Raw genomic sequence first — 25,134 nt, 5'->3', positions numbered from 1 at the left:
AGTTCCAGCGAGTTCTGTCTGGGGAAAAAGTCCTGGGAATAACGCTGTTCACGTTTTATTCAGTATTTGCTTTTGTTCTTCTACCAGACGAACTGAAACATTCTCTTTAACGTGTGTCTTTCAATCAAATCTTTCTGCATAGATTTATTGAAGGAAACAAGGTAGAAACCATTTCAAGAAACGCATTTCATGGCCTTCGAGATTTGACACACCTGTAAGTCTTTTAATGCTACTTTGAATTATTTATATCTTGCCCCAAACTAGATTTTCCAGTACCTGCACTGTAGGTACGGCTATGGCATTTTTCTCACTTCACTACATAAGCTGCAGTGAGCTGTGCAAAACTGTGAAACAAGAAATGTTCTAGCCCTCATTGTTGGATAAAGTCATTTTTTTTTGTTAAGACTAAAGAATCAAATGAACCTAGAATAGGTGGTGGGAGGCAATGTATTCTGTGTTCTTCATGTGCTCTACAAGACACTTAGATTGCAATCACCTCATGGTTTACATATGAAGAGAAACACATTGTGTGGAGTCAATTTTAGGGGTGTTTCTTTCATGGTAAATGATTACAGTCATACCTTGGGTTAAAGTTGCTTCAGGTTGAGCATTTTCGGGTTACACTCCGCAGCGACCCAGAAGTAACGGAACACGTTACTTCCGGGTTGTGCCACTCGTGCATGCTCAGATGCTCAGAATGACATCACACGCATGCGCAGAAGCAGTGAATCACGACCCGCGCAGACGCGGATTGCGTTCTCTTCAGGATGCGAACGGGGCTCCGGAACGGATCCCGTTTGCATCCAGAGGTACCACTGTATTAGTGTCATAAGACAATGTCTGAATATTTCATGGCTAGTTCAAAATATAAACTGTTTCGTAATGTGGGGAGTAAACGTGTCAGATTTTGCAAGAGTCCCAGACAAGCCTGGCATTTAGCAACGTCATTAGGCATCAGCTGGGGGCCCTGCGCTGGTCAAGAAGGTCGGGTCAGGGGTCTCCGACTCACTAACCCAGAACATCAGAAATTGCAAATCAACATGATAATTTTAAATATCCTTATCTGCATGTTCCAACATATGCACAAGGCAACATGTATGTCTAATTACTTTCCCTCCTCTTCATTTCTGGACCCAATGAGAAGCAGGAAGAGCCATAATGGCTGCTCAGGGGCTTAATGAGGCAGCCAATGAGCATTTTCTGTTAAAAGCAGGAAGAACTTGTTCCTAAAGTTGATTGTGTGAGGGAGGCTGGGCATGTGGCCTAGAAGGAGCGAATGCAGATTCAGCAGGGTCATTACTGTACTTAAAATACATAATTCTACCTTTGTAGGTGTACTTTCTTCATCCTAAGCCACAAAAACAGAACGAAATCTGTTTGATGGCACCTTGAGACTAGTTTTTGCAAAGCTGGTCATTACAAACTTATAAACAAGAGCTGCGACTTTCTATTCTCATGAATTAAGTCAGGAATGTTAAGGTTTCCATTAACGTTCAAGGGTTTTACGTAATTCATTCATAATCCTATTAGTCATTGTCAACATTGGGAATTGGGCATCATCCAACGGTTAACATTAGCTAAGTGCTGCTCTATTTAGTGATTATCATCTCTTCAACTATTTTAACACCTAACTTTACTTTTTCCAGTTCTTTGGCCAATAACCAGATTAAAGCTTTGCCAAGGGATGTCTTCAGTGATTTAGATTCTCTGATTGAACTGTAAGTAAAGCCAACCAAACCATTTGTGCTGTTGTTATTGCAAGCCTGTGTGGGTTTCTAAACTCCGAGTTTGGAATTTGGAATATTGTTTGTCGTTTGAACTGATTCTGAAAACAAATACATCAACCGGCACTTGCTTTCTGGTAGCCTGATTCCAGATTGCCAAATGAAATATTTTTCATTACCTTTTTGCTAACGTTCTCATGATAGCAATAGTCATGGTAATTAATTCTTCTGCATGGGTGCTTTATCTAACATTTGGGTGCATGCGACCATCCACTTTTAAATTATATATTGCTAAGTAAATATATATATTCTCAAGTAACATGTACATCACTTGAGTTGCCATCTCTCAATTATTCAACACTTGGTGACTGAAAGCTGAATATATGAAATGACCTCACAAAAGAATGTGCCCTTATCCGACACAAAGAAACGTTTGCAAACTAGGGGCATTTGCACATTTTATCAAACTTTTTTCAGATCTCACTTAGAATTACAGCCCATTGACAGCATTTCCAGTGTACATCTGGGCCAAATTTGATGTTAAATTGAATTACTTTGTTACTTTCCTCCATATTTCTTTTAAACCAAAAGCAGTACAGTGGTACCTCGGGTTGAGTACTCAATTCGTTCCGGAGGTCCGTACTTAACCTGAAACTGTTCTTAACCTGAAGCACCATTTAACTAATGGGGCCTCCTGCTGCCACTGCACCGCCGGAGCACGATTTCTGTTCTCATCCTGAAGCAAAGTTCTTAACCCGAGGTACTATTTCTGGGTTAGCGGAGTCTGTAACCTGAAGCGTATGTAACCTGAAGCATATGTAACCCGAGGTACCACTGTATTGACAAGCTGCCACGCAGGACTGAAGAAGGGCATGTAGAGATAGGCTGCTTAACTCTTGCCTTCATGCTATCTTTCAACTCAAAATTGCCCACCTTGCAAGGGGAAAGATATGGGATCCTTCATCTTTTCACCCAAGCGTGGGAAAGTAGCTGGGCGTGTATGTGGACAAAATGCAGGACTGGAAAGGGTTTAGCAGCCACCTTCCCCCTCCAGCTGATCTTCGGTTCTCCATTCCAGTCTCTGGGGAAAACAAATAAGGAAGGAGGGTTGGAAAAGAGACCCACAGAAATCTAGTATAGTTGACTGACTTGGTTTCGAAAAAGTGTAAGTGAATCAGGGATGCAATCCTCACAGCCATACTCTGTTTCCAGTGTCACACCAGTCACAATGCCCTAGTTTAAGCGCTTATTCAACAGTGCATTTATGTGAAAGTGCAGATATACTAAAAGCCACATTCAGCAGTAACCTTTTAGAGATCTGCTTGGGAGGAGGCTCTGTTCCAAAATTTTAAATGTACTCCAAGGTTTCTTTGCGTGGTCTAGGGTTTTTTTTAATGTCGATAGAAATGCTTGTGATATTTTGTGGTTTATGCAAGAACAGCTGGCACGATGGGGCAGGGAAGTACGATGGTGGAGGCTGGGGCTTTGCGGGTGATGCTGGTGTCAGAAAAGCAACAATGTCCCGCTACACCAGCCGCTCCTGGGTTTCTGCCACCTAATACAATGGTACCTCAGGTTACATACGCTTCAGGTTACATACGCTTCAGGTTACATACGCTTCAGGTTACACATGCTTCAGGTTACAGACTCCGCTAACCCAGAAATAGTACCTCGGGTTCAGAACTTTACCTCAAGATGAGAACAGAAATCGTGCTCCGGCAGCGCGGCAGCAGCAGGAGACCCCATTAGCTAAAGTGGTGCTTCAGGTTAAGAACAGTTTCAGGTTAAGAACGGACCTCCAGAACGAATTAAGCACTTAACCTGAGGTACCACTGTATTACCAAAAAGCATAACACAGGAGGAAATAAATAAATGACTCTCCCATACAGGAAATCTATATTGCATTTACAGTGGTACCTCGGGTTACAAATGCTTCAGGTTACAGACGCTTCAGGTTACAGACCCTGCTAACCCAGAAATAGTTCCTCGGGTTAAGAACTTTACCTCAGGATGAGAACAGAAATCGTGCTGTGGTGGTGCGGCGGCAGCGGGAGGCCCCATTAGCTAAAGTGGTGCTTCAGGTTAAGAACAGTTTCAGGTTAAGAATGGACCTCCAGAATGAATTAAGTTCTTAACCCGAGGTACCACTGTACAGTGCTGCCGCGCCGCCAAAGCAAGATTTCTGTTCTCATCCTGAAGCAAAGTTCTTAACCTGAAGCACTATTTCTCGGTTAGCAGACTCTAACCTGAAGCGTATGTAACCCGAGGTACCACTGTACTATCTATCTATCTATCTATCTATCTATCTATCTATCTATCTAGAGTGCCTTTTCCGCAGGGCAACATGCATGCTGTCAATCATCCCACCCACATTTTATATTTACCACAACCCTGTGAGGTAGCTGACACTGAGAGAGAAGTCCAAGGTTACCCATATAAGAGTTCATCGGAGGAAGTGGGTAATAAAAATATGGTAACCTTCAGCTACCAATATAATAATCCTTGGAAAGTATTATATCAGATCTCCTAAATAATGGGAAATGATTGTTCCACCAAATTAATACAGTGGTGCCCCGCAAGACGAATGCCTCGCAAGACGGAAAACCCGCTAGACGAAAGGGTTTTCCGTTTTGGAGGTGCTTTGCAAAAAGAATTTCCTATGGGCTTGCTTCACAAGACGAAAATGTCTTGCGAGTTCCTGCGGGGTTTTTTCCCTTTCTCCCCCCTTTTTCCCAAGCCGCTAAGCCGCTTATCAGCTGATCCTAAGCCGCTAAGCCGCTTAACAGCTGATCCGCTAAGCCACTTATCAGCTGATCCGCTAAGCCGCTTAACAGCTGATCCGCTAAGCCCGCTAAGCCGCTAATAGCGCTAATCCGCTAAGCCGCTAATGGGCTTGCTTCGCAAGACGAAAAAACCGCAAGACGAAGCAGAACGGATTCTTTTCCTCTTGCGAGGCACCACTGTAAGTGTGTTCTTTAGGTTATGCACAATATACTTTGTGACAGCTTGTATTCACAGATATATTTACAGCATAGAGTTATCTCAACAAATTTGCAGCATGTTACAACCCGTATGTATTTCACCTGTACAACCTCCATGCATTTTAACATCACCACCTCCCCACCCCATGTAGAAAGCAGGGTTTGTGGGCTGTCAACTTTTTGACCAGAATCAGTTTTGAACTGTTCTAATGTTCTTTGAGTTAAATATTACAAGTAACTTGAAGAAATACTTGACTGTTGGCTCAATAACAACCTTTTCAAATCTGTTTTTTTTTTTTATGTGACCTTTTAGAGATTTAAGGGGAAATAAGTTTGAATGTGACTGCAAAGCCAAGTGGTTGTTTTTGTGGTTAAAGATGACCAATTCCACTGTTTCTGATGTCCTGTGTGTTGGTCCAGCCGAATTTCAGGACAAGAAGTTAAATGATGTCTCAAGTTTTGATGACGAATGCACCACTACAGGTATATTTCATAGCAAATGAATAATGAGAAGTCTGAGCTATGCAAGTCCACGAACCAAGAACGCTGATAAGGTGTTTTCCCAGACTGCTGTTCTGCTGGCATTGACACAAATGTCCTATTTTTAATTGTCCCAGTTTATTATTTACATGGCAAGTGATGACAGATTAGTTAAAAAGCTAATCCTTATTGCTCAGAAATCCACTCCTTTGTGTGTAAAATGTTCTCCTTCTACCTAATTCTTAATCTTCTCCTACATCCCTGTTTCCTGACACCTTCTGTTCTGTTGTTTTTCTGAAACACTTACTTGTAAGTAAGCCTTACTTCTGATTAAGCATATGTAGTATTGCACTGTTAGAATGGATTTGTCTTCCTGGATCTGCTCAGACAAAGGAAGGTAAGACAAGACTAATGGTAGAATTAAAGGTTATGGACAACATGGCTCTGTTGGCAAAAACTGTGATCTAGTGTCTCATTCCCAGTAGCATGTAGTGACACGATTACCCTGTGTCGTCACTTCACCACAACTGTATATTTTCCCTCTCTTGCTAGTGGCAGCTAATGTAGAGAAGTGGAGTGGGGAAACAGTTTAGGGACCGCATGCTGTGCGATGCGTCTCGCTCAGGGCACAGGGGAGAACTAAATATAGACAGTGATGTTTTCAGCACCAGCCCTGTGTCCTTCTGTCGCATCTAGTTCAACTTTAAGTTCTCCATTTTGCTAGTATGAACCTGGATTCAAAGAATGGGCAGCTTTTTCTCCCTGCACGTGAAGTCAAAGCTTCAAGTGCCATTTAATACTTAATAATAGTAATAATAATAAAGGGACGTGGGTGGCGCTGTGGGTTAAATCACAGAGCCTAGGACTTGCTGATCAGAAGGTCGGTGGTTCAAATCCCCACGACGGGGTGAGCTCCTGTTGCTCGGTCCCTGCTCCTGCCAACCTAGCAGTTCAAAAGCACGTCAAAGTGCAAGTAGATAAATAGGTACCGCTCCGGTGGGAAGGTAAACGGCATTTCCGTGCGCTGCTCTGGTTCGCCAGAAGTGGCTTAGTCATGCTGGCCACATGACCCAGAAGCTGTACGCCGGCTCCCTCGGCCAATAAAGCAAGATGAGCGCCACAACCCCAGAGTTGTCCGCGACTGGACCTAATGGTCAGGGGTCCCTTTACCTTTACTACTACTACTACTAATAATAATAATAATATATTTGTACCCCGCCCATCTGGCTGGGTTTCCCCAGCCACTCTGGGCGGCTTCCAGCAAAAGATTAAAAATACATTGAAACTTCAGTGATTAAAAACTTCCCTAAACAGGTCTGCCTTCAGATGTCTTCTAAATGTCAGGTAGTTGTTTAACTCTTTGATTGTGTGCAGCAGGCACAGAAACCCACAAGAACTCCTGAGTGTGGGGATCCTCCTCTATTTCACATGCATGCATGTCTCTTTTAATATTCTGATATCAGCAATAGTAGAATAGCAGAGACATCACCTAGCCAACAAAGGTCCGTATAATTAAAGCTATGGTTTTCCCAGTAGTGATGTATGGAAGTGAGAGCTGGACCATAAAGAAGGCTGATCACCGAAGAATTGATGCTTTTGAATTATGGTGCTGGAAGAGACTCTTGAGAGTCCCATGGACTGCAAGAAGATCAAACCGATCCATTCTGAAGGAAATCAGCCCTGAGTGCTCACTGGAAGGACAGATCCTGAAGCTGAGGCTCCAATACTTTGGCCACCTCATGAGAAGAGAAGACTCCCTGGAAAGGACCCTGATGTTGGGAAAGATGGAGGGCACAAGGAGAAGGGGACGACAGAGGACGAGATGGTGGGACAGTGTTCTCGAAGCTACCAGCATGAGTTTGACCAAACTGCGGGAGGCAGTGGAAGACAGGAGTGCCTGGCGTGCTCTGGTCCATGGGGTCACAAAGAGGCGGACACGACTAAACGACTAAACAACAAAGAATAGCAGCATTCCCCCCCCCCCAGAATAGTAGGAGAAGGAAATTCTTGGCAAGTCATTCACATACCTTGGACATCAAAAACCTCTCCCTTCCCCCCATTTGTTCAGGTTTCATAATGGCAAAGGGCTTTGTGCTCTCCAGCATTACAAGAGCAAACTGTCAGAGCTGAGAAATCTTGTTTAGGGGGCAATATAAAACTAGATTAGTCTTACTATAAACTCCCAAGACAAAATGTGAAATGCAAGTAAGGAGGCAGGAAGATTTAAGTGCTCAGTGGGAAATCTTAAGAGCGCCAGAAAATGTACCAAAAGTAAAGACTGAAATAAACTGACATCAAAATGAGAAAGGATTGAAATTTCCCTGGAGTGTATGAAGAAAAAGTGTCTATCCATAGGCCTGTTGCTATTGGTATGTCTTTACTTTTTGTAGAGGACCATGGTTTGTTGTTGTTGTTTAGTTGTTTAGTCGTGTCCGACTCTTCGTGACCCCATGGACCAGAGCACGCCAGGCCCTCCTGTCTTCCACCGCCTCCCGCAGTTTGGTCAAACTCATGCTGGTAGCTTCGAGAACACTGTCCAGCCATCTCGTCCTCTGTCGTCCCCTTCTCCTTGTGCCCTCCATCTTTCCCAACATCAGGGTCTTTTCCAGGGAGTCTTCTCTTTTCATGAGGTGGCCAAAGTATTGGAGCCTCAGCTTCAGGATCTGTCCTTCCAGTGAGCACTCAGGGCTGATTTCCTTCAGAATGAATCGGTTTGATCTTCTTGCAGTCCACGGGACTCTCAAGAGTCTCCTCCAGCACCATAACTCAAAAGCATCAATTCTTTGGCGATCAGCCTTCTTTACGGTCAAGCTCTCACTTCCATACATCACTACCGGGAAAACCATAGCTTTAACTATATGGGCCTTTGTTGGCAAGGTGATGTCTCTGCTTTTTAAGGACCATGCTTAGGCCATGCAATTATTATCAGTGGTGTATCAACAATGGTAAACTAACTGTTGCGTGTTTAGTAGAGTTACAGCTTCTGTCATTTACTTCTCCAGAAGTGTGTAGTGATTATTTTGAGTTCAGTGGGGGGTGTGCATAAATACTGGTGACTGTTAGATTTCACATGATGGCGTGAAGATTCTTTACTAACAGGGGTCTTCTGCATTGACCGGTCAACATGCCTAGTCTTCCAAGTGCTGTTGAGGTGTATGTACAGGTAGACAATGTCAACCAGAAAGTATGTATACTGGTATGTCAACATAAATAGGAGATTGGGCCTGGCTGTTGCGCAGAAGTGACACAAATGCCGTGCTTATTCGCTGAACCATGTTTGAAACATTTCTGATACCTTCACATTCTCTAGCATTTGCTGACCGTTATCTTCACTCACCAGACCATGTGTACAATTCCCTGTTGATGCTGTCGGTTGGTGCACATTCTCCTAGTGCCTTCCTGTGAATGTGCACAATCACCTGTGTTTATATACATTCACCAATTCATTGACGCTGCATACCTAGTTTGAGGCCGTAGTTAGGATCATATTCTGTGAGCTGCGATTCTCTGGTTCAAGACCTGACTCAACCATGTGAGATGTCTTTAAGCAAGTAACTATCTCTCACCCAAGGGGCGCGGGTGGCGCTGTGGGTTAAACCACAGAGCATAAGACTTGCCAATCAGAAGGTTGGCGGTTCGAATCCCCACGATGGGGTGAGCTCTCGTTGCTCAGTCCCAGCTGCTGCCAACCTAGCAATTTGAAAGCATGTCAAAGTGCAAGTAGATAAATAGGTACCACTCAGGTGGGAAGGTAAACAGAGTTCCTGTGCGCTGCTCTGGTTCGCCAGAAGTGGCTTAGTCATGCTGGCCACATGACCCGGAAGCTGTACACCGGCTCCCTCGGCCGATAAAGTGAGATGAGCGCCGCAACCCCAGAGTCGGTCACGATTGGACCTAATGGTCAGGGGTCCCTTTACCTTTACCTCTCACCACCACTGCTGCTCATGGGCATAATATATTGGCCTACTATGCTGTTAGGATTATGGAAAATGTGGGGAAAGTAGTATCTAAATACTAAAAAAATTATTGTTTATATTTACTCCATGTATTGTAACCTGTAAATATCACACAGCAAACTACAGGCTGGTGGCTTATAGTCTTTGGTGGGTTGAAACTCGCATAGTAACTGACCAAAGGCTTTTTGAACATGGTAGTCAGAGGGGCATCATCCAGTGACACAGCTGATCAACAGCTACACATGAGAATGTTGGATAAAATCAGCGAAATGTGTTCTAGTTTTCAAAACAACTGCAGGAGAAGGAAAATGCTGAGAAAGCAAAGCAATTCTATTAGTGAAGGAACAATCTGACGGCCCACCTCTAGAAAGGAAATTCATTTTTTAATAGAGTGTTCCAGCAGTGTGAAGTGAAATTCTTTAGAATCCATACTGTGAAACAAGTTGCTGGGATGCCCTCCTTTGCTACTGACTTCTGTCATTTCAGAGCAAACTGGATACATCGTTTAAGACTTTCCTTTTCAGAGTCCCCCCACAAAAGGGTAGGACCATCTGTATATATTAGTTAATTCAAAATTTCAAACTTTAAGACTTACAAGATACTGCAGGTATCAGAAACCAGAAGAGGCACAGAGGATATAGTCACAGAAAGGCACAGTGTGTGGAAACATGTGTCTTTTAGCACATGTTTATCATTGGAGTTAAGACTAAAATTATGTAGGACATTGTCAGACTCATGTCTTTAACTGTGCAGGTCTGCTTCTGATCAGGTGAAAGTGACTTCAAGTGAAAAAAAGGAGTAAGGTAAAGGTAAAGGGACCCCTGACCGCTAAGTCCAGTCGTGGCCGACTCTGGGGTTGTGCCGCTCATCTCGCTTTATTAGCCGAGGAAGCCAGCATACAGCTTCCGGGTCATGTGGCCAGCATGACTAAGCTGCTTCTGGTGAACCAGAGCAGCGCACAGAAACTCCATTTACCTTCCCGCCAGAGCGGTACCTATTTATCTACTTGCACTTTGACATGCTTTCAAACTGCTAGGTGGGCAGGAGCAGGGACCGAGCAACGGGAGCTCACCCCATCACGGGGATTCGAACCGCCGACCTTCTGATCGGCAAGTCCTAGGCTCTGTGGTTTAACCCACAACGCCCCCCGCATCCCCCCCCAGGAGTACATGGGTTTAAATTCATACTTTGTTCTGCTGTCCCCCCCCCCCAAGACTGTTCCCCAAAGTAATTTTTCCAAGCCAGGGTTTTCCAGAGAGAAATCAGCACAACGTGTCTGTTTTATGTTTTCTGCCATGCTCAATTGTAACATTTTTGTTGTTTTTAATTACAAACATTTCTTTTCAGATTTTGTGGTTCATCAGATTTTACCCTACCAGTCAGTTTCAGTGGACACATACCACTCAAACAATGACGTGTATGTCGCCATTGCTCAGCCCAGCATGGAAAATTGCATGGTGCTAGAATGGGATCACATTGAGAAGAACTTCAGGAGTTATGACAACATTACTGGTAAAAATGAACACATAATTCTTATTTGTTATATTACTTAATTGATTATTAGTGCCTTTTTTTTTTAAGTATCCGAGTATCAGGAAAAAATGCATATTGAAAAGAATATCTCTTGCTGATCTCTGCTGAGTTTAGGTTGGATCCATTGAAAAATAAAAAAATAGTTTAGTCTAGTTCACTAACAAAATGGTTATCATTATGATGGATAGAATATGAGTTCATATATTGCAGGATCCTCAGAGGGTCACAAGATGCCACACTCTAGTTTGACCAAGAAATGGAATGCAAAGCAGAGCTTATGCAGCAATAAGTAAACTTGATTCTTCAGTATGGAGTACAGTAACACTATAGACCAAAGCAGATGAAATGTTAGAGATCAAATCTCTTTTAACTCTTAAAAAAAAACAAAAAGCAACCCTCAGCATCAGAGGTGGGGGGGATTAAATTCAAACCTTTGAACTTAAGATAGGGGGGTATTAACCTTGCCATACTTTTTCTCAATATGGGGGGGGGCGGGGCTTCCAGACTGTCACTATTTTGGGGTGGGATTCAATCATAAACTGGCAAATTCAGGGTATGCAATTAAAGTTGATGGGCATTTTTATGCAACAACCCACCTTGACCAAAATACTGGATATATATTTTTGCTATAACGGAAGTGAGACAAAGATTCACTGGACAGTGTGGAATAATGTTTGCTTTGACACAATGTCATCTGACCTCCCCATAAGCAAATTAGAACGAATGCTCATCAAATAGCCAATGTCACCTAATCTCCCTGCAATTGGAGGTGGTGCCACCACAGTCTTAGAAAGACAGGTCCAATATTGTCGTTTGGCCTTGCCCAGATCAACCAAGCATTCTTTGCCCCCTCTTATCTTGAGTCCTCCTCCTGGAGGTTTGAGCTGGGTGTTTTTTTGTCTCCAACCAAATCTTCATGTTCCCTCATACAAACACTTTGCTCGCACCTGTGAGGAGATGAGGCAAGAGCAGCAACAAAATTGTTGCTTAGAATTGTAGAGTTGGAAGGGACCTTGAGGATCTGTGCAGGTCCCGGGGGGGAGGGGGTGTTACCATGCGGCGTGGTCCGTGTCCGGTCCAAGGCTGAAGAGGGGTCCAAGGCAGGGAGTCGGGCGTGGTCAGGAACTCTGGCAGAAGAGCAGGACAGGGTGCCGGCAGGAACAGGTAACCAACAATGTTGCTCCCGCAACTTGGGACTGGGGCTGGCCGGCTTTTATCTGCCCCGAGGCATAGGGCAGCCCCGGTCCACAGGTGACTCGCCTCTCCTGGCCTGGAGGCGAGCACTCCTCCTGTGAGAACTTAGTTCCCTCCGCCTCTCTGCCCTGAGCCTCTGCAGCTCAGGAGAGGCTGGAGGGTTACCAGACCCAGAGGCAACCTCACCTTCTCCTGACAGGGCTGGGAGAGGAGCACCTGCAGGCAATGGGTCCTCGATCACCTCCGGAGCCAGAGCGGATTCAACTGGTGTCTGCTCCTGAGGATCTGGCACAGGTGAGGGCCCTTCAGGTTCAAGCCCCTGCCCCGGCTCAGCTGGCCCTGGAGGTGGGGACTCCTGTGCAGGCTGGGATTCCTCAGGTTCAGCCTCTGAATCAGATTCCCAGGCCATCACAGGATCATCTAGTCGAACCACCTGCAATGCAGGAATATGCAGCTGTCCTATACGGGGACTGAACCTGTAGCCATGGCATTATCAGCACCACGCTCTAACCAACTGAGCTATCCAGGCTGATGCGCTTGAGAAAAATGAATCACAAACCTTTGTAATGAAAGATGCTCCACTGCATTTATTCATTGACTTCTCTCACTTCAGAGGATTCTATCAATTTGGCAAGTAGGAATCCACAATGGCCAACTCAAAATGTTAGTCAATCACTTCCTGCCCCTTTCTTCCTCCCATTTCCACCTTAAGACATGATGATGATGTTTTCTTCAAATCTTCTCCTTCCCTTCCCATTCTATTCTCCCTCTTTACACATGACAGCACAAAACAAGCTCCATGTTACTAGTTGCTAGATAATAAATGACAGTATGATGCTTATTGAACTGCATTAGGTCTGATTATGATAAACAGGCCCGTTAGCATGCAAGAAACTGTTCCAATTCACTGTCATTCCCCATGCTCCTGGGGACACCTCTGCCAAAAAATCTAGACTCTGAACTAAAGTAGGGAGGTCTGAACTGATCTATCCTTTTATGTCTTAACTAGACTTTAGGGCAGAGATGGGGGAAATTGTAACTCATGAGCAACCTTCTGGGAGCCTTATGCCAGTAGAGAGTGGGACCAGAGGCAAAAGTAGATGGAGCAATGGGTGTGTACAGTACAGCAGGCAACACAAATGTCATGGGTTTACACACACACACACACACACACACACACTCCTCTTCATCCTCTATCCAAGGAAGCAATAAGTATTATTGCTGTTTAAGGACAGATTTCAGCCAAGCCAAATACTCATTTCGGGACATTTAAAGCGTTCCTGACACCAATGATTAAAAACAATCATGGACATATTGTCACGGTTGCTTCATTTGCTGGGCATTTACCGTATTTTTCTATCTATAGGACACACTTTTCCCCCTCCAAAAATTAAGGGGAAATGTGTGTGCGTCCTATGGAGCGAATGCAGGCTCCTTGGCTTCGCGTTACTTTGGCTGAAGCAAGACTCTTCCGGCTTCAGCAGAGAGGGAGAGCTGCGCAGCGCCCCTTCAGCAAAGCGGGAGGAGAAATGGAAGCGGCTCCGTTTCTCCTGCCGCTTCACTGAAGGGGCACTGAGCAGAGAGGGGGAGAATTTTTTTTTCTTGTTCTCCCCCTCTAAAACAAGGTGCGTCCTATGGTCGGGTACGTCCTATAGAGCGAAAAATACGGTAGGCGTTCCATGCATGGTTTGCTACAGTTCAAGCAAGTGGAGTGCTGTAGGATTTCATGAGAGTCCGAAAGAGGAGATGAGCCTTTTGAAAATGGATGGGATTGAAACAACATGCATGTGCCCGGTTTTTATGAACACTGACTCTGTAAAACTCCTTAAGGCAATGTGCCCTTTGGTAGAGGTGGAAGCCAAAGCATTAACGGAAGGAAGACTTACTAACCAGAAAATGATTTTTCTTCCACGGTGGGCCAAATTTCACCAACTTATGAAGTGTTTGCCAGAACGTGCTTCCAATACCGTCATGAATGCCGTCATGTTGTTTCAAATTATTTAAATGATTAAACGATTGGTTAATTCCACAATATGATGGGGGGAGGAAGGATGGCTATAGTAAGGGGTGTAGCTCAGGGCTATATAGAGAGATTTGAGGGCCGCATTCAGTTCCCATCCCTGCTTTAGGAGACTGTTGGGACACATCCCTTAGAAGGGGGGATCCCTTATTGCCCTGCAAGGTCAGGTTCTTCACAGGATGGGGAAGTGAAGAAGCATCTGGATCTCTACAGGATCATTTTACGTGTGCTGGTCAAGCCAAGGCATCTGAACAAAGGAGTGAGACAACACTGCATGCCAGAGAGACAGGCTGATTTTTGTTCCTGTGGGCAGGTGAGGAAAATGTAACATGAGAGGCAGGTAGTAGGAACTAGAATCTTATAATAACTACGCAGTTAGGAATACACTGAGACAAAGCAGACCCTGTCAGCTGTGCTCCGTATTTGCTGTGTTCTGCAGAGCAAGTCAGCTAACAGAAAATGGAGGTTTGACTGGGGACAAATGGCAATAACCAGTTGCACTGGGCATGGGATGGTGCAAGGCCAGTAAAGCTGATTTGGCACAAGAAGGAGGCCCGTAGTTTTAGACACAGTCCATTTATTTACATACTACATATGACAAACTCAGAATGCATTATGCTCAAAGCAATTCACAAAGGAGACAGTTTAAGATCAGTGTTTAATAAGTAAACAGAATACGCTGCAATATACCATATACATTTTAGCAATTACAATTTATTTATAACATATCAAAACATACCAACATGTCAGTTGACAGTATCCAGTACCATTAATACTAGCATTATACCCAAATTAAGGCACCTAGCAATAAGAAAGCTTACCCACACCAAACTAACAGCTAAAAAGGAGAAAAATAATACAAACATAGTCAAACTACTCTTTTTTTAAAAAATTGAGAAGCAAAGCAGCTAGTAAGCCTGATCTTTATTAAAGCTGTTGCAACCGGGGCTCCCCCCACACGCAGGAGAGAGGAGGAGAACCCTGAACCATGTGCACAAGCCCTTATATAGACTTTTGAACTGCTCACTCTGGAGCCGCAAACCACCCCTCCATACATCATAAAAACATCACAGAAGGGGTGTAGCCCAAGACCACCTCCAGTACATCATACATACATCAGAAGGGACGGTCTAAAACAGAATCCTGTGTTGTTTATCTCCTGTCTGCCAGGTTACCTGATTGGATTACCTGGGCATCCTGGCCACTCTTTTGTTATGATAACTACTGGTACTCAATTCATAGCTGTCAACTTACAGATTTGAAAGTAAGGGACCAGCAGCCTTGAAAATAAGGGACCAGCAGCCTCACCTGTTCCAGGCACTCCAGTCTTTCTGTTCTCCTGCAGTCTGGTCAAACTCATGCTGGGTAGCTTTGAGAACACTGTCCAACCAACTTTGTAACCAGAGGTTCAACTGAATAGAATCTGCATCACATGCACCACAAGGCCTATGCAGCCTCAACTTAAGATGGCTCCCCGGCCTGGCTTTGCACTGCAAAGTTTACAGCAGCACGTGCAACAAAATGGCGTCCAGCATTCAAAAAACCCCTCAGCTTGCATTAACTAGCCACACACAAGGCATGCAAGCTCCACCCCCCCAGTCGTTCTTAGACTTCTTATTGGGTGAGCAACACAGCCAAGCAACGCAGTTGGAGCCTCCCTCCTCCCTGGCCGGCAGGGAGTGAGGAAGAGGAGCTGCTTCCTTTTAAATTTAAGGGACAGCAGCGGGACATGGCACTGGAATAAGGGACTGTTCCTTCAAATAAGGGACACTTGACAGCTATGACTCAATTCCTGAATCCAGGCCACAGGCTCACCCTATTCCAGGGGTCAGCAAGGCTTATCGGGCACGCCAGATCACTCCCGCAGAGATCCTCCGTGGGCTAGGCCAGCGCAGTGCAATGCCGGAAATCGCATCTGCGCATGTCTGCGGCGCTGCGAATTGCTTTTGCGCATGCCCAGACGCCGGAAAGCGCACATGCGCAGAAGCAATTTCCAGAGCCACAGAAGAGAGTCCCTGCGCTGCGCTAAGTCAAACTACTCTTAGCCTCTAACCAAGCATGCTACATCACTATGCACAAATGCAACCAAGATGTCCCAATTAAAAGGGACAATTTTTCCAGATGATACCCCCTCCCCTAACTTGACCCCACCTCTAGCTTTGAAAGAGAAGGCACAAATGACCACAAGGCACTTCAGACAACCCACCCTGTAATAGAAGGAGACCCTTTTCTTACCAGGTCCCTGTATCCTGAACCAAAACTCACCCTCATGGAAAAACTCTGGTTCTAGACAGCACAGCACCAGAAGAGGCAAGATGGAGAAAACTTCTCCCCTGCCAAAGGTTCTCACTGAGATGTATTAGATGCTCTAGCTCACCCTCACAGTGGTTTTGCTCCCAGAAGATCTGTGGTCTGAGCCTGACAAAGAGGTTTTTAAGAGGTTGACATTGCAATCCTATGAATGTCTACTCAGAAGTAAAACCCATTGAGTTCATGGGACTTACTCACAGGTAAGTGTCCAGGATTGCAGCCAAGGAATTGTTGAGCACTGCCTGTTTGGTGATTCTCGGCTCATATTTTCGCCGACCTTTCACTTGAAACTATCGCACTTGAAAAAAACAAATGCAAAACATCATGTTTGTTGTTTGTTCAAGTTAGTCAATTTATGGTGTTTAGGTGAAATTTTAAAAAAATGTTGGGTGTTGTAGAAAGATGATGTTCCCCTTAGCAAGGACAGGAAGTAGGTTGCTGTATGGATAGGACATTTTTAGGGTCAAATCAAGTCTATTTCAGCATGGCTGATTCTTTCAAAGAAAGGGCTTTCTTGTTGATCAGCTGCAAACACTCAAGGTTGTTAAGGCTGAAAGGCTACTATGCTGATTTTTAAAATCTGTAAATGTAGCAGTCCTTTCGCTCAGTAGCTCTGCACCAGTCATTAATGCTCTTATGCTCTCAAGAGGTGTTTCCAAGACTGCTTCGGTGGATGCCTCCAGTCACAACATTTACTGGAAGGACCAGCAAAAATTATTTAAATGAGCTAACAACAGGAGGGGTCCATAAATATGACTGGCAGAGTTGACTCCAGTATTCCTTGTTTGGGACTCCAAGAATCTCATGGGTTGGGATATATATAGCCTGGTGAACTATCATCAATTGGGTTTGCTCAGGCTACGGCTCTCTGTACAGCAGATGGGAAACTTGTGGTCCTTCAGTTTTCAGGCTACAATTCCAAGATCCCTGAACGTTGGCCATGTTGGCTGGGAATGATGGCGGGCCACAGGTTCACCATCCTTCCTCTACAGGCACAGAAGTTACTCTTTTTTTGCTGTAAGTATTAGGAATCTGGCCTCTTGCCTTTACCTGGTCAACAGAGGAATAATTTGTCTTTCCTGTGTTTCAGGCTCTGGCTACCAGCTCAAGCTAGAGAGTTTTCTAAGAACCTTAGCTTGATTGCCTAGATCAGAGATGAGGAGTCTGTAGCCCTCCAGATGATCACAGACTCCAGTTCCCATCAGCATTATGACTGATGGTCAGAGATTATGGGAGTTGTACTCCAGCAACATTGTAAAGATCTATCTTTTTGCCCTGTCTTTCACTGACCCTTAAGATTGTTTTTGTTTTAATTCTCAGAACTGCTATTTTAGATGCTTTTATACTACTGTTACACTGCTGGTTTTATGTCGTATTCTTGTTTTAATGATGCACACCAAGTAGATACTAGTTTTTAAATATTAAGTGGTTTATAAATGCTTTTAAATAAATGAATAAATAAAACAAATGGAGGGCCTGCTCTAGATTTCGATATAGCTGTCCAGAGCATCAGACTGACCCAAACATTTCTCCAGTATTGAAGTTTTCAGCCCTATCAACAACATATTCCATTGGGTCCTATTTAATGCTGACAGTGGTGTATTTCAGATCTTCAGAGGCAAGGTTAATATGGTATTCTCAGTAGAAAGAAACATGGTCTCTTCATAACTGTCTTGACTGCCTGGATTATGTTGGTTTCATTCAAAAACAATGATGAATTGGTCAATATATTGTTTAAAAGATTTAATTGTACTCTGCTGATATTGCTACTTTGTTTGAGCCAACAGGTCAGTCCATAGTGGGATGCAAAGCTATCTTGATTGATGATCAGGTTTTTGTGGTGGTGGCTCAGCTTTTCGGTGGCTCACACATTTATAAGTATGAGGAAGGCTGGACAAAGTTTGTCAAATTCCAGGACATAGAAGTTTCCCGCATTTCAAAGCCGAATGACATAGAACTCTTTCAGATAGAGAGTGAAACCTTTTTTGTCATCGCAGATAGCTCAAAAGCTGGTCTGACGACAATTTATAAATGGAACAACAAGGGATTCTACTCTTACCAATCCTTGCATGAATGGTTCCGGGACACAGATGCTGAGTTTGTTGATATAGATGGAAAATCTCATCTAATCCTGTCAAGCCGCTCACAGATTCCCATTATCCTTCAATGGAACAAAAATTCCAGAAAGTTCCTCCCACACAGTGAGATACCCAACATGGAAGATGTGTTGGCTGTGAAAAGCTTTCGAATACAGGACAACCTCTACCTCTCACTTACAAGATTTATAGGCGACTCCAGAGTAATGATGTGGAATAGCAAACAGTTTGTGGAAATCCAAGCTCTGCCTTCCCGGGGAGCCATGACCCTTCAGCCGTTCTCCTTTAAGAATCATCACTACCTAGCCCTGGGAAGTGACTACACCTTCTCCCAAATATTCCAGTGGGATAATGAGAAGCAGCTCTTTAAAATATTCAAGGAAATCTACGTGCAGGCACCTCGTTCATTCACAGCTGTGTCAACCGATAGAAGAGATTTTTTCTTTGCTTCCAGTTTTAAAGGCCACACGCAAATATTTGAACACATAATTGTTGACTTGAGTTTATGAAGGAGCTGTGGGAGGGAGGTGGGAGGGGGTAACTCATGCACAGTGACATTTTCACATAAAAGCAAATCAAAAGGACAGATTACTCATTTTCTGAAGTTAGGATGTGCCTGTGGCATTAGTCAGGAGTTTTCTGAACTTTATAGAAGTTTGCATATTTAATCAGGGATCGCATTAACTTGGTTAAATGCATGCCATGTCCATTTTACCATTGGTAAAGACACTTTAAAGCCTATAATTACTCAGAAAAAGTGTGCAATGCATTAGAATTAATTCTAACACATCGACAACATTGATGCAAAATCGAGAATGGAGATGGGAAACCAAAAGAGGCAGGATAGCCATGCGTAGAAAGAAAAGAAGAGGAAATATCTCCAGTGTGCCAATCCTCCTGTGAGCTGATCTTGGCAGAAACCATATTTACGGACTAACTCAAAAAGCTTGTTTGGGATTTGTAAAAGTCAGCATCGAGATGAAAATGCTGTTGCATCATCTTTGCTTCATGCTGGTCAAGGAAGGCTGCAAGAAAAGGACCTCTGCTCTTTGGCCTCTGGAGCAACTGTGATAGGAGAAGCCTCTAGAGAACCCTGTCTTTTCAATGCTCAGTCTGATTTAGGGGAGGAGGAAAGAGTGGACATTTGATCTGTTCCCTAAATCTCTCCCAGGCGGCTAGTTCACAGCAGCTCCACATTCAGGACTTCATCTGAACTAATCCAACCCACCTCTGCTAATATTTATGGCCTGGCCACTTGTTTTGGAAGGCATACAGCTGCTGCCAACCCACACCTATCAGATGTTTAGTAAAAGAAGCAAGTGGTGTGATGCCACCACATCCAGCATTTCCTACTCCCATTTTTTTTAACGTTGGCTTTTCCCTCACATGGACCTGGATCTAGCCAAAGTTAAACTTTTCAAAGTACAGTTGATTTCACTGGGACAGAACTACACGTGTGCTTCATTCTCCTATTGAAAGACTTGCTGCTTATCTGTGGCAGGATCATGCCCTGTTAATTCTGCCTAATTCCTTTCATTTGCTTCCTGATTACTTTGGACAAGGCTCCCAAGATGCGACCACGAGAACTGGTGTTTTGGTAATTTTCATGCTATTGGCCAATTTATGCTTTCAGTTTGTTTAATGCATGCTTAAGAAAATCTCCCGTGCAAAGCTCACACAATCTGAACGGCCTTTTCATTCAAATGTGGACTGCCTGATCAGGTGACAGTGCCACAGAGGTGAAGACTGCGTGCAAGAATCAGCTCAGCTTTCAGCTGTTAAACATTCCGAGATTTACTGTAAAAAGGTTTTGTTTGTATTTAGTTCCCCATATTAAAACAGTGAAATGCAAAGCTGTACTGACATTGAGTGGTTTCAGGATGATGGGGTGGCAGTGGCAGAATCCTGTCATTCTTTTTGCTAACAATTTTATTGATCCCCCCCCCCCCGAGAAAAAAAAAGTTTATCAACAAGGACATTTGTACTAATAATCACAATGACAGCGACAACTTGAACCCAGTCCCACTGCTCAAAGACTTACAATTATAAGAAAGTTCACCATCATACACTACCAAACATCTTAATTCTATAACATAGAAGGGATCCCTGTTTTCATAAAATTTGACTCCTTTCTGAAGATTGTGAACCAGATTTTGTTATGCTTGTCTGTGCAGAGTCCATTATGGTTAGGTTTGTATTGCAATCTGGCATGTTTTCTAAACCAAAGAGCACCAGTGCTAATGTTGGCAGGTTGCAAAGCAAGAGATCAGATATTCACCTTTATAGACATTAACATGCAGTGAGACAGATTGCTGTATTCCACTGCTCAGCACCATCTTCCATCTTCCTAAAGTGAATGGGTCTTCAGTTTTACCCCCTGGTAGCTGGGACGCAGGTGGCGCTGTGGGTTAAACCACAGAGCCTAGGACTTGCTGATCAGAAGGTCGGCGGTTCGAATCCCCGTGACGGGATGAGCTCCCGTTGCTCGGTCCCTGCTCCTGCCAACCTAGCAGTTCGAAAGCACGTCAAAATGCAAGTAGATAAATAGGTACCGCTCTGGCAGGAAGGTAAACGGCGTTTCCGTGCGTTGCTCTGGTTCGCCAGAAGCGGCTTAGTCATGATGGCCACATGACCCAGAAGCTGTACGCCGGCTCCCTCGGCCAATAAAACGAGATGAGCGCCGCAACCCCAGAGTTGGTCACAACTGGACCTAATGGTCAGGGGTCCCTTTACCTAGCTGGGGAAGTAGGGTGACAACGCGAGAAGAAATATAAATTACGCAGCACAGTGACAGCACCCTACTTTTCGGTACAGGCAAATTTGTAACTGATGATTTGAAACCTGGCAACCTTTCCTAAGGAACACAAATTATCAGGAATATGTGCACATCATTATATCACCTTAACATGGACTTTTTCAAAAACCGTATTGCGGTTCTGTTTTCATTGCAAAGGTCTGCAACTGCATTGTTTAGAAACAGAGCTTTTCAAATACCCACCACTCTTATTTTGAGCACTGTGCTTTACATAAAATTTCTGCATCGTGTGAGCCAAATCCTCTTTCTCCCTACCCGTTTTAGTCAAGCCAGTGAAGCGATGGCTGTTCACATCGGTGTTAAATGAAGCACTGAAAATGTTAGCAGTAGGTCACTCCAGGCAATCCAGCTGTTAAAAAACTATGAAGATGCCAAAACGAAGCAGCTCCAGTGCATGACTCAAGAATCAAACTTTGTTCAGCAGCGTTTAAAAACAAATGCTACAGATGAGAGAATGCAGGTTGTGGCCTTCATTAATCATAATTAGAATGGACCGGCAGTGTGTGGCGGCTTTGTTGTAACCGGCTATGAGACCCTAACAAACAGGTTTCGTTTTTCACTCAGGTTATAAATCAAAGCCATCCTACATAGCAATACCAGTTATTTGGGCCTTCTCCACACTTACTTTCCTTCTGCTCTTTCCAGGCATAGATCGCAATTTAAAGTTCCATGCCTGAGCACCTTCTCCCCCCCCCCTTTTTTTTTGCTTTGGAGCTTTCTCCATGAAAACCCGCTCTTTAAATCTCAATTGGAGCAAACGTCAATCTGCAGAAAACCTAATTTGATGTTTGGTCTGATTCAGCTTTTAAAAGCGGGTTCTTGCAGAGAAAGCACAGGACAAAAAATAAAATAAAATGCTTGGACATGCAGTGTTGAAAGGTGGACCTCTGTCTGGAAAGAGAGGGGCAAAATATAAGTGTGGATAAGCCCTTTATCTCAACAGCAAAAAAGACTGTGATCAAAAATAGGCTTGGCCCAGATGATTTGACTTTTCCCCACCAGTGGGTCGGAAACCACTCTCAGGGGTTGGATACATCAATATCTGGCCTGTTACAGCAATAAATATTTTGATCAACATTCGGAGAAAACAGCAAAGAATCTTTTAACACTGTAAAGATGAGCAGATTTATTGGGAAATAAGGTAGTTCGAAAGCATGTCAAAGTGCAAGTAGATAAATAGGTACCACTCCGGTGGGAAGGTAAACGGCATTTCCGTGTGCTGCTCTGGTTCGCCAGAAGCGGCGTAGTCATGCTGGCCACATGACCCGGAAGCTGTACGCCGGCTCCCTCGGCCAATAAAGCGAGATGAGCGCCGCAACCCCAGAGTCGGTCACGACTGGACCTAATGGTCAGGGGTCCCTTTACCTTTACCTAAGGTTTGTAGACTAGAGAACACTTTTTTTCAAATGCAGTTATGAAAACTTATGTCAACAGTCCTAGTAGTATTCAAGGTGCCATAAAGCTGTTGTTTTTTCTGCAACAGGCTTAAGACAGCTTCCCCTCTGGAATCCAGAGAATATTTAACAGGTTTATATCCCACTGGAATCAAAGAGAACCAAGCAATTAATTCTTCCATTCTGTTTATTTCAATGGGCTACATATGTACCCAATTACCTCTGGATTGTAGCTGAAAATTCTCCCTCTGCGCCATTCCATTACAAATTAACTGTGAGACTTTCTGCAATACCCACAAATCATCTTAGAACCCCCTCCCCCCACAATCAGCCAGGTTATTTAACAGTAGCTCTGGTTGACCTCAGTTTTCCAGTTCATGGAAAGGGAGTACATATGGTCCGCTCTAAAAATGGTTCCTGACTTCTGTGTTATGATACATGCCATGTGAACAAATAGGTCACGAATTACAGAATAGTATTAGATAATAATATGAAACCTGAATCCTTATATTAAAATGGAGCCTGAATTGTTTTGTGTTTCTATTTTCCAATGCACGTTGGGAGGGATCTAACTTGTAGGAGCTGTGATTTAGGACACCTTCCAGCTAAAGCTTTAGGTCTGTATTTCAGCTGGAGCAATTTCATCGTAAGCTCAAGACATAACATGCACATGGTCTGCCCATTTTCTTCTCACAACAACGCTGTGAGGTTAGGGTGAGAGCCACTAAACTTCCAAGGCTGAGTGAAGTCCTAAACCGCTACGCAAACAACTAAACCACTCAGTGGCGTAGCGTGGGTTGTCAGCACCCGGGGCAAGGCAAGTAATTTGCGCCCCCTAACCCATGGATTTGCGCCCCATAACCAGTGGATTTGCGCCCCCTAACCCTAACCCCCAGATGTTGCGCCCGGTGCGGCCGGCCCCCCCTGCACCCCCCACGCTACGCCACTGAAACCACTGGCTTAGCTCTCACTGAAATCAATGGGAATTTAACTGCCTTTCCGTAACATAGTTTCTTATGTTGCTGACTATACTGGAGATAAGAAGTGTCATGTATGAGGTGTTCTCAATTCCAATAGATTTCTATATATCACTCACTTGCATAGCTGAGTCCTTCATTCAGAATACCAAATCTCCTGTAGTTGGCTGTCTTTAATAGGTCTCTCCTGATTCCTTGAATGAGTCTCATGCAGCAAGATATAACAGGCACATGGGAGCCAGCCAGCGGCCTCTTTTCCATTAGTATACTCCTGTTAGAAAGCCAAAGGTATTGAACATACATCATTATAAATATATGGACGGCTACATTTTAAAGCTAGGAATTCTCAGTAAACATCTTTCATAAAGGTCTATGGCACTGTAATCCTAATCACTCTCTTGGAAATAGGCTCCATAGATTTCGTCAAATTGATTTCCGTGTGTGCAAGCTGTCTAAGCAAGGATTTACAAAGTGAAAATGCATTGGCCCTGATCCAGTTCTAGTTACAGCAAACTAGATGTGCATGTTAACTGTGGCCCCAGATTAGTGGTAGATCAACCAGTTCATTTCTAGTCTGTGTCAGTTTTGCTCGTGTTAATCCACAAATCCATTTCAGCCCATTTCTGTATTAATCCATTAATAGTTAGAAAAAGAGAAATTCACACTAAGATTCATATTTAAATACATATTTATATATTATCACAATTTATTTCTATATGTATTTTATCTCAAGTAGACATTTTTAATGCATTTTGGTACATTTGTTGAGCTGAGAACACTATCATAAGGTTCAGAGAAATGCAAAATCCAAAGGATAATTACATTCTGATCCTCATATCAGTTGGGGTGTGTGTGTGTGTGTGTGTGAGTAAAGGTAAAGGTAAAGGGACCCCTGACCATTAGGTCCAGTCGTGACTGACTCTGGGGTTGCGACGCTCATCTCCCTTTATCGGCCGAGGGAGCTGGCGGTCATGTGGTCAGCATGACTAAGCCGCTTCTGGTGAACCAGAGCAGCGCACGGAAACGCCATTTACCTTCCCACTGGAGCGGTACCTCTTTATCTACTTGCACTTTGACGTGCTTTCGAACTGCTAGGTTGGCAGGAGCAGGGACCGAGCAACGGGAGCTCACCCCGTCGTGGGGATTTGAACCGCCAACTTTCTGATCGGCAAGTCCTAGGCTCTGTGGTTTACCCCACAGCGCCAACCATGTGTGTGAGTGTGATTGGCCAAAATCAAGTTCTCCAAGCTTCCCTATCCCATTTGGGAATGTGCACTGGAAAATGCGTCAGGACATATCAGATCAACGTTGTCCAGCTACAGGATGCCAATTCAAATCTTGCCTTTGTCCTAAACTCACTAGATGGCCACAGGCCTCAGTACTTTCAGAGCCAATGTGGGGTAATAGTCACCTACCCTCCAGGATTGCTGCAACAATTCAAGATAATATGTATCATGCACTTTGTGCGCTCAAAAGTGCTGTACAAGTGATATTGTTAATTATCATCATAATCTATTGTGGATTGACTAATAAATTCTGACAGATCTAATTATCTTCTTCATCCAACTGTGCATCTATATTGATTACATGCATGGAAAGCTGCTTCCATGTGTGTGATCTCTGTTGCTGGATTGGGCATAATCCAGAAAAAGTT

At 44.0% G+C, this 25,134-nt stretch overlaps 2 protein-coding genes across 4 annotated transcripts in view; one reads left to right on the top strand and one right to left on the bottom strand.

Moving 5' to 3' along the window:
* The window catches only part of LGI2 (leucine rich repeat LGI family member 2), a 29,547-nt gene extending 9,400 nt beyond the window's left edge, over positions 1 to 20,147 (top strand). The window contains exons 4-8 of the mRNA XM_081020039.1: positions 143 to 214; positions 1,647 to 1,718; positions 5,019 to 5,188; positions 10,489 to 10,653; positions 17,986 to 20,147. Coding sequence (XP_080876165.1) covers positions 143 to 214; positions 1,647 to 1,718; positions 5,019 to 5,188; positions 10,489 to 10,653; positions 17,986 to 18,803 — 1,297 coding nt within the window. The 3' untranslated portion in view covers positions 18,804 to 20,147. The remainder of the gene's footprint in view (positions 1 to 142; positions 215 to 1,646; positions 1,719 to 5,018; positions 5,189 to 10,488; positions 10,654 to 17,985) is intronic.
* The window catches only part of LOC308484921 (uncharacterized protein), a 50,975-nt gene continuing 37,691 nt past the window's right edge, over positions 11,851 to 25,134 (bottom strand). For 2 of the 3 annotated variants that reach the window (XR_013990164.1, XR_013990165.1), the window contains exon 3: positions 23,537 to 23,751. Coding sequence is in view for 1 of the 3 variants with exons in the window: in XM_081020213.1 (XP_080876339.1) it covers positions 11,888 to 12,301 (414 nt within the window). In the remaining 2 variants the exon portion in view is untranslated. Of the gene's footprint in view, positions 12,302 to 23,536; positions 23,752 to 25,134 lie in introns of those variants that run through there. The other variant, XM_081020213.1, reaches the window with a different exon arrangement.

This window comes from Podarcis pityusensis, assembly GCF_964106645.2.
Source record: "Podarcis pityusensis genome assembly, chromosome: 9".
Lineage (NCBI taxonomy): Eukaryota > Metazoa > Chordata > Lepidosauria > Squamata > Lacertidae > Podarcis > Podarcis pityusensis.
The sequence above is the reverse complement of the archived record's forward strand: the minus strand, read 5'-3'. Positions and strand labels throughout refer to the sequence as shown.